Genomic DNA, 15,906 nt, shown 5'->3' with positions numbered 1-15,906 from the left:
GCTGTGTGCCCCCCCCCAAGGGATCAACCCATAGATTTGCATAATTTCTTGATTGAAAACACCATTTTTTATTTTATTTTTTCAGAAATGTTTGCGAATCACAATAATTGAGAGGCTAGAAAATTTTGTTGTTTAAAGTTGTGCGTATAAAAACAACAGGACAGCTTCTTAAAGGAAGAAGTATTCAACTTGTCCTCACTCTTTCTTTGCTTTTAGGTTTTTCAAATATCGCAGGAAATACTTCACAGCAAAATACAAAACCCACACAGCAACATGAACAATAACCAGATAATAGATCACATAATATGCCACAATATCAAGCATCAACACCTCGTACAGCGGCATATCCAAACTCGGTGGGCGCAAATGGGTACCGCCAAACTTCAAAACATGATTCACCCAAAACACAAACTTCTCCTGAGCCGATGGCAAACTTCTAATAATCGCGGAACATTTTTTGATGTTCTTAGAATACGTTTGATTGTTGATGATTTCAGACATAATTTCGTAAAGTTCCGATGAACTGACTGCTTCTTTGTCCTTCACAAATTTACCATAGTTGTGTACTTCTACGCGTTTTCCGTTGTAAATTTGGTCGAAGAAAATCGGAATGACCAACATAGGTACGCCGTGATAAACGGCTTCATTCTGTCCATTGTTTCCACCGTGCATTACAAATAACTTCATGTTTTTGTGACCGAGGATATCGTTTTGTGGTAGCCATTTCATTAGCTTGACATTTCCGGGAACTTTGCCGTAGACTTCATCTAGCCTGTATTGGACAATGACGCGCTGCTTAAGACGTCCGAACGCCTCAAAGATTTTCTCGCCGATTATTTTCCAGACAAATTGCGACCCTTTTAACGAACCTAAACTCATCAGGACCACGCCATGTTTTGCGCCTGCTACATATTCCTCCAAATCAGTCGGTAAAGGTTTCGCAGATGTAGCTGAACTAGCGCCCAAATATTGCATATTCGGCGCTGAAACGCGTGGATAATCCATGCACATGACCTCGTAATTCATCAAAAACATTTCTGCTGACTCTGCAACTTTTTTAAGTGGGATTTTGGGTTTGTCTGTTGGACAGTAACTGTTCATGTGGTGATCATTATACAATTCGTAGTAGAAACTATCCACGTGTTGCAGCCATGATTTCAAGTTTTCTAATCTTTGCCAGAAGTCCATGCGGTTTGAAAATCCGAGGCCTACCTCTGGTTCAATCGACGGCATTCCGGTCACGCCGGAAACCCACGATGTCACCTGAAAACCGTGCACCGTCACAAATGGGATGTCAAACCTGTACGGGATCATCAAATGACATAACACCTCATCCACACCATCGTGTATAACCAAGTCAAACTTCTGCTCAGATATTGTTGCTGTTATCGTATCGTTTTGCATGATTTGATCACAGATGCGTGAATGTGACATAACCCACCACTTGTCCGAGAACATTTTTTCCACCACCCCTTCACCGGTTGGGCTTTCCTCGGTCCATTCGTCAAATTTTGTCCATAAATCGTCTTCTGGCTTCACGGGAAACGTCAACGGAATTAATCCCCGCTTTTTCATTGCGTCTTCATATATGTCGAACCCAAGCATCCAAACCTCGTGCCCATCCTTAACGAGTGCTTGCCCGAGTTTGGTGTGGAGGTTGATATGGCTATACATGCCATATGGGAGCATCAAGATTTTAGACGACTCAGCTCTCAAAGCGATGGAAGCGGTAAGGGCCACAAAGAGCAGCAATACCTTCATTGTTGATACCTCACCTTAGACAAGTCCTGAAAATGAAACTTAGTGGCTAAAGTGACTAAGAAATAGAAGGCATAAGATCTGAATTGACAAGTGTGTTATCGATGATGATAGTCACTTTATTAAAGGTTTACACCTTTTGGACAACACACTGAAGTTCTATTGGGCAACACACTGAAGTTCTATTGGACAACACACTGAAGTTCTATTGGACAACACACTGAAGTTCTATTGGGCAACACACTGAAGTTCTATTGGGCAACACACTGAAGTTCTATTGGGCAACACACTGAAGTTCTATTGGGCAACACACTGAAGTTCTATTGGGCAACACACTGAAGTTCTATTGGGCAACACACTGGATCTCCATTGAGCAATGCACAAGATCTGAATTGGGCAATGCACAAGGACTGTATTGATCAACACATTGGGCCTCTGGGTAACACCCTAGATACCTTTTTGACAACACCATTCCATCTCTATTGGGTAACACATTGGATCTCTATTGGATAACACATTGGATCTCTAATGGGCAAAACATACTTGATCTCTAATTGGCAACAACATTCTATCTATGGGTAAAACATTTGATCTTGGCACACACATTCAGCCTAATCACATATGATAAATGGGTTGCAGACCAAGATCCATAGCAACCCTGCTTCCAGAGTAGCGGAGCACGGCAGAATAGAACTCCTGGCTACAGACTAGAGATGATTGAGCTTAAAGGGACAACTTGGGCGTGGGATAGACCTGGCCAGGAGGATAATGCCTTTGCTTGCCATCATGCAACGCCACTTGAAGTATCCCACTGGTGCTTTAGCGGATTCTGCGGAATCTGGTCTGCAGCGTATTTTCTATGTTATGGGTATCCGGTCGTTTCGCTCCCTGACGTTTTCGCCCCCAGCCTTTTCGCCCCCAAACTTAGCCTAATACCATTAGGCCCCACGTGGTGGCGCTGAAGGTGGCCGCTGCGGTGATGTAATGTAATCAAGCTAAATCAAGAGAGTGTCTGAGAGTCACTCTACCCAAAAATTAGTCGTTTCGCCCATAATAAGCTCTCAAGACCTGATCATAGGCCTACATTAATTTCTTACTAAGGCCTTACATCTTAAATAACGAATGAGCGAAAATGACGTGTGTTTTTCGGGTGCATAACCACTTACACGATTACGGGCCAACTCGGCCTATTACCAACTCGGCCTACCAACTCGGCCTGGGTTATAGATCACGGCCAATGTGGAAATCGTCCGATAATAGAATGCAGACATTTTTTTCGTGCATGTTGGGGTTTTTCCGAAATGCTTGATAATCTTAGCGGTTTAGACAATTTAACAGTTATGGAATATTACAAGTATTTATTATAAGGATAATTTATCATAATATCGACATTCTCGTGCTGTTTTTATGCTGATTCGCCCAGATTCCGAAGAATCCGCAGGATCCGCTAAATCGCCATCGCTGCAGTTTTGGACATGAATTTCAGGCTGGCCTATGGTTACACGAATATTGTTAGTGCATTGTTTATTCTTCAAACCTCCTGTTTGAGGAAATCACGGTCCTGCTGGAAGCCATTTTGTATGAAAAACCAACATATCTCATGCTCAAGTTGTCCCTTTAAGTGAAAAACACCAGGCACCTCTGTGACCTTGGTTCACCTTGAGAACACCAAGCTGGAAGCATATTTTGCCTGCTGCGGTATAGGGCCTACTTTGGCACTCAGTATGCCTAAAAACGTTATCAAAATAATTGTCTTACCTTTGGAAATATTGAAAATATTTCTGCTGCAGCTTGCAGAATCTAACCGCAGTATTCAGTTGTTCCTCTTGGTCACCTGTATGCTTTGTAGTGCGAACGTCTCCTGCACACTTATATTATACAAGGTCTCCTGCACACCTGTATTATACCAGGGAGTCCTCTAGTTTTGACTAAATATATGTCAATTACTCCAGTGCCAATGCCCACTGATAAAATCCAAGGCGGTGGAGCTATCTCAGTAATGCTCTAGTTTTTGAAGGGGTACGCCATTCGTAATTACTGGTTGTCCAGGAAAAAGGAAGTGCAGTTGTACACAATGCCGTAGTGCAATTATTATGCTTACTAATTTGCTGAAAATTGGTATTTGTATGTAGGTCTACACAAAAGGTAATAAAAAAGGTGTATGTTGAGAGTGGAACCTTCCTTAGTGGACACCTCTCTATTAAGGACACCCTCTCTAATTAAGACTCTAAGTTTTGTCCCGAGTTGGTTGTTTCCATTCAGTTTGACCTCTATAATCAGGAAACCTCTCTTTTAAGGACAGCACTTGTCAGTCCCGAGGGTGTCCTTGATAGTGAGGTTCTACTGTATATATTAAGTAAACAAATATCTGGGCCAATGCACTAGATTTTAAAGTGATTATTGAATTAATATCATCAATTTGTCAACACTGGGCAATCTGGGGATATGTTTGCTGTAGGCCTTTGGCAAGTCTCTTTATATTCCATTGCAAAGTCTAGTTCATAAATTTACTAATAATAGATGTTTTCAAGAAAATGCGGGGAAATTATTCAAAAGAACAACAACCATTCTGTAACTGAATACAGACATTGGGTGATATGAATAAAGACCAGCAAATGCTTTTACTTCAATTTTGTACAAAAAGGCCTAGTGTAAATGTACATGGAGTTTTAGATAAAAGCATTTGCTAGTCTTTATTCATATCACCCAGTGTCTTGACCATCAAGTTTCGATAAGAACATTGGTATTTCCCTGTCCTGATTCAGAACACGTCTGTTCCAACCACTCCACGATGTTGGCAGACTATAGATTTGTCAAGTGAAGCGTATTCTTTGGCATAGTACTAGCGATTGCGGTGCTACACTTTATCATATACGCTTAAAGTGAATTGATCCGGCAGACAAGACCACGAAAACCTCCCAAAAATGCCCCCAAAATCCATTCAAATTCATCCAAAATTACGGACAGTGCACACAAAATAAACTTAAGGCCGAAGTTACATAGGCCTCATTCGTTCATTTACCACGAGTCACTTTCCGGGTTTTTCTTTCATTCCTCGGTGAATGCACGCCACAAGGCCGTGCTTTTACAGGGGAACGAAAGCAAAAGGGGAAAATGAGTCCTGGGAAATGAACGAATGAGGTCTATGTAACTTCGGCCTAAGGCATCCCCCTTTAATGTGGTTAGGCCCATTCACAAATCTATCTTCATCAGAAGACAGAGAACCATTCGTGATGATTTATGGCAGCATTTTCTGATATTAGGTGAGGTTCTTAATGTTTCCTATAACTCATGCATGCTTCGAATCCACTCTTACACCTCAGTATCCAAGAAATGCTGACCTCATCGATCTGCGGTTAGTGGCAGGAGGCCCACTCAAAAAGCATGCATCATCATCATCAGCACATCTTCCTTTATCATCAGGAAGAGGAGAGGAATTCCTGGTGAACTATGGTAGAATGTTTGCTGATTCAGACAAGATTAACCTGGTCAGGTTCCAGCTGTGGATGTCCAGTGTTTCCAAACACTACCCATGCTGCAGATACACACTCAGTTAATTTCTTTTGGATGGGGAGGAGTTGCCCATTCCTTTAGGTAGAATTTTTTTCCATGGCTTGGTTACAGAGTATTCAGTTTGCCACCAAGGTAATGGGAAGAGAAGGAAATAAAATCAAAATCAAATTCTATATTTTCCCTGTTTCCTTCTCTGAGATATTTAAAGAAAAAAATGTCTGTTGTTGATTATAACTTTGAGATTCTATGGCACGAATTATAACATTGGGTACCAATGCCACAATTGTTGATTATAACATTGGGTACCAATGCCATATTTGTTGATTATAACATTGGGTACCAATGCCAAATTATTGATTATAGCATTGGGAACGAATGCCACAATGGTTTATTATAACATTGGGAACCAATCCCAAATTATTGATTATAGCATTGGGGAGCAATGACACAATTGTCGATCATAAAGCTGGGAACCAATGCCACAACGGTTGATTATAACATTGGGAACCAAGTTTTAATTACAACACTAGGAAACAATAAACAATAACTACAACAAGTTATAACACTGGGAAGCCATATCAACAACAATTGTTTTCACACTGGAATTTTAACACAATTATAACACAAGGGATAGGAATCAATAATAACAATTTCGAGTCATCGCTTTATCCGCAATGAAAAACCTAAAACTGGAGTAAAACAGCATCAGACACAACAAAAATAAAAAACCTTTGAGACAAAGACCAAAGGAACAAAGGAATCGGTCCTACCTGGTCCTGGCACGAGGTCCAATGCTTGTATCCGCTATGAATATTATCCTGAAAATATGGCAAACAGTCTTCTAGTGTAGAAAGCAGATACGCAATGACAATAGGTTATCTCTTATCGCAAAAACTAGGCTATCATTTGTTAGAGTCTCTCAGTATCCCGGCCTACTCTGTACAGTCATATAAACAGTATGATGGTACTGCAGGATGCTTGGTTTCACTAGCGGTAAATAGTTGAGTTCTGAATCACCTGCTTGACTGTACGGATGCTGAATCTTCATCTCCGGCTATGCATCAAAGATACCGCCTAGTCTTGTCAATTACTTGAAATGCATGGCCGGCAGTATGGGGATTATTGGATATAGTGACTTTAGGTCCAGCTGTGACTAGCTGGTGACCTTTATTAGGGGATTAACTGATGCAGTCATGACTATTGAGTTGAAACTGAAAAAAAGGGGAAATAATCTCAAAATTAAAAAAGTTCTCCAATGATATGAATGAATTCTTTATGCAACTCAGGATTTGTCTTTTTCATATTTTCTTATGCAGTGTCCAATATACCCCCCGCCCCCCCCCCCCCCCCCCCCGCTTCCTGCCCCCACCCCTCGTTAGGTCCTTGACACTTAACATTTCTTTCTATAGTCAGGATTTTATTGTTAAGTTCACCCAGGACTTGACATGAAATCGTGAGCTGTTCACAGCATTTTCCTTACATTTACTTTTTTCAGTTTTTAAAAAAAGATGTAGGGTCGATAGGTATTTGAGGCAGAGCCTTATTTTTCATCTCAACAGGGAGTTGACAATTGGAAAAACGTGGGTGTTGACCCGAGTGAGTGGAGGGGGTAAAGGGTTTACATTGCCTGGTGCACTATACTATCAGAGGAGACACACACCATAGAACTATCTTCCCAAAAGATTATCCTGGGATTCAGGTTTTTGATACTCCTATAACATATACGAAATCAAGAGGCGGAGTATATTGAAAACCACTGGTGTCAGGATGATAAAGATGAATTATATCCTCGGGGTATGTTGTTCGGGCGTCAGTCGAGATGATTTATGGTGATTGGTCCATTGAAAGTAGCATCTTGGGGCATGTTTGGGCATGTTGGTGCATCAACGCGAAAGCCACGGCCGTGATGGTGTGCAGTAGATTCCTTATACTGTAAACTGCTATATTTTCACAAAAGTTTTATTTTGCAAAATCCGATATTCTTGAAAGTGAAAGTCACAAAAGAAATGTTGATTGGAAAAACTGGAGTGAATTTACAATCCGTCAAAAAAAATTGTGAAAATTTTGTATTAAAGAAATTTTCGTGATCGTTAAAATGAAACAGTGTGAAAAATCGTACAGTTTACTGCATTGCACAAAGGGAAATTCAGCAGAACCTCCCGTAATGGACACTTCTTTCACCAGGACACCATCTCGGTTGAGGAGGTTGAAATTCCTTTAAAGGTCTACGCTGTTCGTTAAAAAGTTTGAATTTGTAATTGAATTTAAAAACGACCAATTGCAGAAATGCCTCCTAAATATAAATTTCAACATTGCCGTTGTGTAGACTGATATACAAATACTATGAATACCAAGTTGAAACAAATTTGTATTCTTAATAACTGCCCAACGGCATTGTGTATTAGTGGATTTCTATTCAACTGGACCACAAGTAATTACGAACGGCGTACCCCTTTAATTACTGCGCTATGGCCGTGTTGTCAATTTCCTGCGGGCCACATGAAACAACACTCGGCATTAGACCATGACTGACTAATGTTTTTTCCATCCCGCAAACACATTGGGCGACCATTGTCAACGGTAAAACCACACTTGTTATTCTTTAAGGCTGAATTTAGTATCACCCTGGTCTTTAATACACATGTTGCTATGGTAACGTATGGCAACATGTCCCGATATGGGTCCCAAGATCCTGACAAATTATTTGAACTGAATACGGAAACAATGAACCAACAGATAATATCTTTTGCAAGTAAGCTCAACATGTTTACAAACATATTCCATACTGCTACATCTACTGTTTACTTTTCTTTCTGGATACTATTGTGTTTATGTCTTCATGCCTTGGTAATTAGCTTTCAAAATATACATGGTTTATTGGGTACAGCAATGATAATGATAATAATATTAAAGGGTAACTCGTGTCAAATTTCACCATATAATGTTTTAGCTGTTTTTGACAAATGACTACGTCACTTTCTCATAAATCGGTAAGGTTTTCGAATCGAAATGCACATTTTCTAGAAATTGATGGTTTAATCCCGCCCGGACGGCTCGCTTCTATGCCGTTTTCGTTGATGACGTCACAACAGGAACCTTTTTCGCGGTCGCGGTGGTTCACATTCAGCGATTTCATAATAAATCTAATCAAAAATGGAAAATTTGAGCTTTACATTTGTGATCAACAATTAAAAACGGACGTATTTCCGCAAAGTTGTAAATCACAGCATAGTATCACTTTAAGTTCTTATATGGCACTTTTCCATGTTTCCCTGAAAGCGCTTTTGGGATACCATATTATTGGGTAGCAAGCAGTGAACTCCGGCAGTGAACCCCGATCTCCACAGAAATCAATCAGGGGTTTCAAGCAGCAACCAGAAGGCACCCACTTGAACTATACCAGTAGGGGAACCAAGCAGTGACTCAGCTGGGAGTCGAACCCACGACCTCTTCATCATGAGGCCGACTCTCTTCCACTGTGCTACTGCTGCCCCATGATATATCTCAAATAATTTTACAAAAGAAGCAAAAAAATGAAGAACCATTAAAATCCCTGGTAAATGGGAAATATAAGTTCTCTGCAGCAAGAAGGAAACTACACCTTTCAAATGTTTCGGGTTGATGCTTCATCAGACGTCCATGTTTACGAAATAAACACTCTCACCGCATCCTACCCAATTCAAATATCGTCTGCATTCCCCGGCGCATGCTTATGCAAAAGAAAAACATGTATCATGACCCATATTGTATCACATTAAAGGGACAATATAGGCAGCAGCTAGGCAGGCAAGATAAAGTTACACGAAGGCACCAATATGGGTCTCACATCTCACAGTACGTCGAAATGATTCACGAGGAATATATTTAGTGCCGAGTCTTGACATGACCAAGGGCCCTTAATGTGTATTCTAGTCACTTGAAAATGGCCAAATTAGCCCCTCTGCTTCTGCCTATAATCCCCCTTTAATATGATAAGGGGTATTATTTACTAGTGCCCGCTATCACGGCTAGTTTTAATAGAACAGTGAGTAGCACCGTTTGTTTTCTCTTGCAACACTTGGTGTTTGCAGAATAAACATTGGGAGTACATAAAACTCGTAATAAGCCATTCTATCCGCTATCATTTAATTCTCAAGTTGGAGCAGGGGAGGTCAGACGTTCGATGATAAAGGTGGCAGCAGAGGCATAGCCAAGGCAGCGGGCGGTGTAAACAAACTCCCTCTTGAGAAAAAATATTTGAATTTGATCATGAAAACCCTGAGTGAACCGCATCTTTAAAATTGACTGCTAAAATCCCTTTTGGGAAATACTCTTTCCTTGGGCATATGACCTCTCCTCTAGAAATTCTGGCAACACCCATCTACAACACCCTTCTTCACCCATTTTCGGTTAGTACCCCTTAGAAGTGTATGATTACCGAGGGTAGGGGAGTGTATTGCCTTGCAGCTAGCCTCAGGAAGCCCCCTGGTGTGTTTGCCTCCATGGAGGATTGAGGCAGGGCGATAGCAGATGGTTGCACCCAACTAACAATAGATGGCAGGGTGGTATTGGCCCCGGTCGTCGAAGACAAACTTGTCTGGCAATGAGTGGATTTATAAACACATGACACACTTCACGTAGACAGACCCAGTCATAATTAGAGTGTAGAATTTCACCGGCATCACTATTCTGTACGAGTCTCAAGAAGGAAATAATAAAAGACTTTAACATAATTCTTTGTAATTCTGTATCTTCTTTGCGACATCAATATCTTGTTATTCTTCTTCTTCAGCGTTTCTCTGCACTTGGAAGTGTAACAGAGGAAAAACATCAAGGTCCAACCGGGGATTGAACCCGGGACCTCTCGCTTATAAGGCCATCACTCTACCAACTGAGCTAAAGGGAATTTCCCTCTAGCCCGGGCTAGTAGGAATGATGCCACCACTACATACTCCCCCTGTTCGGGAAAGTTGTGTCCTCACAACCGGGTTCTTCCGTGATACAAAGGGTTAATTCATATTCCAAAGACACACCAGCATCTAAACAAATTATTAGTACCCTTTTACCACGTTGGGCGCCAAATGTAACAGAGGAAAAACATTGAACCCGGGACCTCTCACTTATAAGGCCATCACTCTACCGACTGAGCTAAAGGGAATTTCCCCCTAGCCTGGGCTAGTAGGAATGATGCCACTACTACAGAAGGGTAATATTCTCCAGGAAGTATTCCTCATCCAAGGCAAGGCAAACGTCTATATGTGCCAGTCTTGTTGGGCACAAGTTAGTTTATTTGCCGAGTGACTCTGTCTTTGGCCAAAGGTAGAGTTTTTCTACTGCTACTGATGGTTCTCACTTGGTGGGTCTTGTGCTTTGCCTGGCACAGACACTAGACACAAGGATCATGGGTAATGTCTCATTTGAAGGACTTATCTGTGAAGAGCCAGGAAGTTCCTTGAAAGCTGAGCCGGTGTTCATGCACAAATACAATCTTGGGTCCCCGCCGGATCGAACCCTGGCCCTATTGCCTGGTAGCCAGTGGTAGCCAGATACTAGTTTTGGTTTGGCATCACTAGGTGATGCACCCTCGAATATCAGAGTCAGTTGTATGCTCCACCCCTTGCACACACTACATAAGCTCAGTCATCAGCGCCAAGTGTTGCACTGAAGTTCAGGATGTACGCAATGAGTCTCCTTGTAATATAAAGCAATTGATTTTGCATCCTCCATCTAATAATGAGCAGATGATGTTTGTCACTTGACTTTTCAATTATCTTCAGTGTTGAGTAAATATTGACGTGTTAATTTCTTGACTGCGGAGATGAACAAAAACTATTGTAATATTGAATGAATTTACGTTGTTGAAATGACTACAGTAGCCAAAATGTTACACAAACTTTTAGTGGTAGAGATACAGTATTCAATTTGTGAGCATCACTTTAGTTACCATCTCAACCAACAGAAGGAGACAGTGGTAGCCTAACCAGAACCTCAAAGGACTATTTTATAAGGTCACCGTGCACTTCAGTGCGATGAGTTTCAAAGCTATAAACTTTGGGGCAGCTTTCAAAACGGCTTTAACACCAAACACTTAAATGCTGATTTTGAAGACATGTATTCAAAAATATTTTCTAATAATAATGAATAGAAACTAAAACCATACATTTTTAAAATCAAATTTGTTCATCAGAGAAAAATGGTGCATTTCTCTTGTGAGAAATCTGAAAACAGCTTTTTAAGTGTTCAGTTGAATCTCTCGACACGGAGTCTTGTTTTTGTTGTCGGTCTCTAGTGGGTTAAAATGTTGATGTCTGTTCCATTATAATTTACTATTCAGTACCATACCAGATGCAATTTGATGTCTGCTCTATGATAATGTACTATTCAATTCTATGTGCAGATGCAGTTTTTAATGACTTTAGTTTAAATGTTTTTTTACAGTTATCAATGGAATATCTTAGTTCAGGCAGAATTTGAATTTCATTTTTTGAAACGCACCTGTGAAAGTACTACAGTAAAAATTCCCTTATAATGACACCCTGGGACTGACGAATGGTGTCCCTAACAGGGAGGTTCCTGATTACAGAGTGGCCAAATTGAATGGAAACAGCAAATTTGGGACAAAAGCAAGTGTCCTTGATAGAGAGGGGTCTGCTTAGGGAGGTTCCACTGAACTCGACAAGGTAAGAATTTATACAGTAGAACGTCTCGGTTGAGGACACCCTTGGGACTGACAAGTGCAGTCCTTAATAGAGAGGTCGAATTGAATGGAAACAACCAATTTGGGACCAAAACTAGTGTCCTTAATAGAGAGGGTGTCGTTAACCGAAAGGTGTCTGCTAAGGGAGGTTTCACTGTACTAGAACTCACCCAGGTCAGAATTTGCATACAGCATCCCAAGCAGGATGTCCACCATGGATGCCTATTCAGATTCATGAGGTGTAAATCATATTCATTGTGTCCTTTGATGAGTCAGCTGTACTGCCCTGAACCTCAAACCTGTATATTTTGTTCCACATAACCCTTTTGAAACCTCATTTGAAGATCTGAGCTTTCAGATGTCGTGCAACAATGCCTAAAATGAACTCTCTCTAGGTGAGCACAGTGGCCCTTGCACACAACATTCTGATCATATAAAGTTTACCTTTTGAAACCTCGTTCTAAAATCTGAACTTTCAAATTTCATGCAATAGTGCTTCAAAGGAACTTGTACAATGTGTATCAGTATATGAAAGGTTGTCCAGCAGGATGCTTGAAGAAGTGGGTGGACTGGCAGTGAATATATGATCAGTTCTTTGTTGTGTATATTGTGTTTTTTAGGTCACTCTGACTTTTGGCAGGAAGATTGTATGAAAACACTTTTCAAACTCAAAAATGAAATTGTGAGCATTTTGACATAAATATGTCGTCTTTTGTTGCAGGTTGTGGCAGGTTGTAAAATTGGGACAGGGCCTCGGTTTCTATGCCAACAATCACAGCTTAACATTGCACACGAACAGAATCTCGACACCACAGCAAAAGTTTCCATCATAAAATATTGATGGGCCCATGTATGGATGGATCTACGATGATCATGACAAACCAAGTTTTACACTGGGATTCTATCATAGAGTCTATGATGGGCCATTATGGATTCTATCATGGTCCATGGTACATCCATGATGTTGATTCCATCAAAGATAAAAAAACGGTAAATGCACATAAGCAGTGAAGTACAAACTCTTTTGAGTATCAGTCTTTAGATTTTTTGAAAATAAAAGAATTCGCCAATTCTAAAATAAATGATGACCTGCCAAATCTTCGATAACCAAGTCCATTATAAATCTATCCATGGTTCTATGGTAGATACGACCATGAGTTTCCATCCATGATCTACTGATGGAGATTCCCATCACAGATCAATCCATGGATGGTCCATGGTAGAATCACTAGGTCAGCCACTTTCAAGACCCTTCAGGTCAAGCGGACCAGATCGAGGTACGGTGACCGCAGCTTTTCAAGGTGCGGCCCGTACCTCTGGAATAAACTTTCACTTGAACTGAGGTCCCAGCCAGAGACAATGTTCAAAAAACAATTAAAAACTTTGCTTTTTAATCAATTCTTCGGGGAGGTGGCGCTTTGAGCGTGGTGCTACCACGGAAAGGCGCCCTATAAGTGTAGAATTCATTCATTCAATCATTGATGATCATTCCTTGTCATAGCTCCATGAATGGGGGCTTTGCCTGCCTACCCAATGAAGAGAAGTTCAGACCCGACTCGCTATCATTTTCAGAATCCTGACCCGATCTGGACAGTTCACCTGGCCAGGCCAGGCCATGCCATCCCCAACCCCTCACGGTAACAACAGAACTTGCAAAATACCATGGATCTGTGTCAGTCATAGATACTCGCACATTAGAGTACTTGTAATGAATTCAGCCTTACTTCTAAATTGTTTTCTTACACGAGTCCTTGACATTAAAACCCATTATTGAATGTAAATTTGAATCCATTTGTTGTAGTTGGCAACCGGAAACATGAATGATATCAATAGTGATATCAAGTTCCGAAGAGAGATGTAATTATTCTTTACCAAATGTTTTCAGTAAGAAAAAAGGTAGAGTCAGAATGTCCAACTGTTTTTCTTCAAACAATGATTTTTTTGGCAATTTTTGAATTTCTGTAGCACATTCCTTTGTTTCGTGGCTTACCTGAACTCTTCCGACCATAACTGATTTGACATTTTTAGGTCATGAAAAATCCGGCTACACCAGTTTAAGAGGTGTATACACGGTCTGTTTGCTTGCACTCGAATGCGTCGAGGGTCGAAAAAGACACCATAATCGATGTCAAGGAGATGGACAGCAAACAAGAAAAGGAGAGAGTGGACACTCATAGGGATGTGGAGGAGGTGTAAGGAAGAATTTACAACTTGTTGGCCACGCGCAGCCAAAATATCAAATACCGATATCATTTTTGTGAACCTGCAAAAAAGTGTGGTTAACTCCTGGCCTGAGGCTTGTTTAAGCGGAAGTTCCGAATTCTGCAAGCCATTAGATATACAGCTAGTGAGCTAATGGGAAGGCTCATTTGGGGCAAGTCTTTATTCAGATTTGCTTCAGATTTCAATTTTTCAGTCCGAGTTAAGCTGCGATTTGTGCTTTTAATGAAAGATTTCAAATTCAGGGTCTCTCATAGGTATCTTAATTTGGATTCAGAGTTTGAATTTTGAAATGCTATAAAGGCAAAGTTAAGAAGTATATGAGTCCATAATAACTGTGACTAACTCTTTTTCTATTTACCTGAGCCACAAAAATATACAATGAACATAAGGGGCATGCCTTTAATTGTACATTATTCACAGATTTATTATTTTAGTTTAGGGCATTTGAAATTTAAAATGAACTTATATAAAATGTGAATAATATGATTGCAGTAAACTGTAAATTTTCATGTCGTTTTGTGAATGAACTAAATTCAAGAAAAAAATACAACTTTTTTTCCACAAAAAACCAAGAGGAATTTCATAATCTGCCAAAGTCGACAAGAAGAACTTTTTAATTTCTCAGAAATTATCACCAAATAGAAAAAAAAATTGGTTAAAAACTTTGACAGTTTAAAATACTGTGAACAACGGTAATTTATTTGTCTGTTATCCTCATAACCAGGATTTAGTAGAAAGGAACTTGAAATTCAAAGTGAAATTTAACATGGAAAATATTTATGAGTGACAGGAAATGATTGTACTTAGTGTCAATATGAGAGTACTCTATTGAAATGATTTAATTCTGCATTCATACTCATTTGAATATGCTCTAGTTTCACCGATATACATGTAAGACCAGTTTGATTAATTGCTATGAAATCATCGCAGGGGCCAAGGAGAATATTATGAAGTTATGATTATTGGACAGCTTGGTGTCACCAACCCAATGTCTATCCACATCTAACAAGTTGAATTACATCAAACGCCCGTGCACTCATTTTGGGGCCTGATTTGAATATTCCGTACCGGTCTTAGAACGGTGAAACTAGAGTATCATGGGCTGTGTATGGTATCAGCTGGTGCAGCCATGGCCTGATGAGACAGATGGCAAATGAAATATACAAGCGGTAAAATGAAATGTACTGTCATGCATTTGAATGAAATGTACTGTCATGCATTTGAATGAAATGTACAATGTTTTAAGCATTTGATATTAAAGTGGCATGCCGACCGTAGGTAGGCCTGGGTGTTCCTGGCCAACTTGTTGACGATTATCAGCTTATTGGTACTTTCAATTGCAGGTTCTGTAATGGGCTGTTTTTAACCCTTTTATTGTGATAGTCCCTATCTCTTGTTAGTACCTCCCCTTAATCCTTTCACTACTCTACCCGGTATTCACAGGCACTTTAAATTTCATACTATTAGCCCGCATTAATCCATAATGCTACTTTTTCCTCAAGCTTTATTGTTCACCACAGTCCCTGAAATCCCTGAAAATCATTCAACTGCAATAAACAATGCACTATAGAACTCGATATTACCATAGGCCTGCCTGAAATTTAAAAGCCATGTCCAAAACTGCCTCGGCAACATTGGCAAAAATCATTATTAGAGATCAGCATTGGTGTGATACTACCAGTGGCGGCTCATAGTGGCAAGCAGGGGAATTATCCTCCTGTTCAATCCCATGCCCA

General features: G+C 40.3%; 2 protein-coding genes across 3 annotated transcripts in view; both read right to left on the bottom strand.

Moving 5' to 3' along the window:
- LOC135502762 (neuroglian-like) overlaps positions 1–6,185 on the bottom strand; it is a 75,607-nt gene extending 69,422 nt beyond the window's left edge. The window contains exon 1 of one of the 2 annotated variants that reach the window (XM_064795834.1): positions 6,042–6,185. The gene's annotated coding sequence lies outside the window, so the exon portion shown is untranslated. The remainder of the gene's footprint in view (positions 1–6,041) is intronic. The other variant, XM_064795841.1, reaches the window with a different exon arrangement.
- LOC135502891 (UDP-glucuronosyltransferase 3A1-like) lies at positions 53–3,868 on the bottom strand. Its single transcript, XM_064796075.1, has 2 exons — positions 3,517–3,868; positions 53–1,787 (listed from the first exon to the last, which is right to left on the bottom strand). Exon 2 carries the CDS (start codon positions 1,759–1,761, stop codon positions 196–198), a length of 1,566 nt encoding a protein of 521 aa, XP_064652145.1. The 5' UTR covers positions 1,762–1,787; positions 3,517–3,868; the 3' UTR covers positions 53–195.
- Positions 6,186–15,906: the final 9,721 nt, after the last annotated feature.

The sequence above is a fragment of the Lineus longissimus genome, chromosome 19, assembly GCF_910592395.1.
Source record: "Lineus longissimus chromosome 19, tnLinLong1.2, whole genome shotgun sequence".
Classification (NCBI taxonomy): Eukaryota; Metazoa; Nemertea; class Pilidiophora; order Heteronemertea; family Lineidae; genus Lineus; species Lineus longissimus.
Note: the sequence above shows the minus strand (reverse complement) of the source record. Positions and strands in the feature narration are given on the sequence as shown.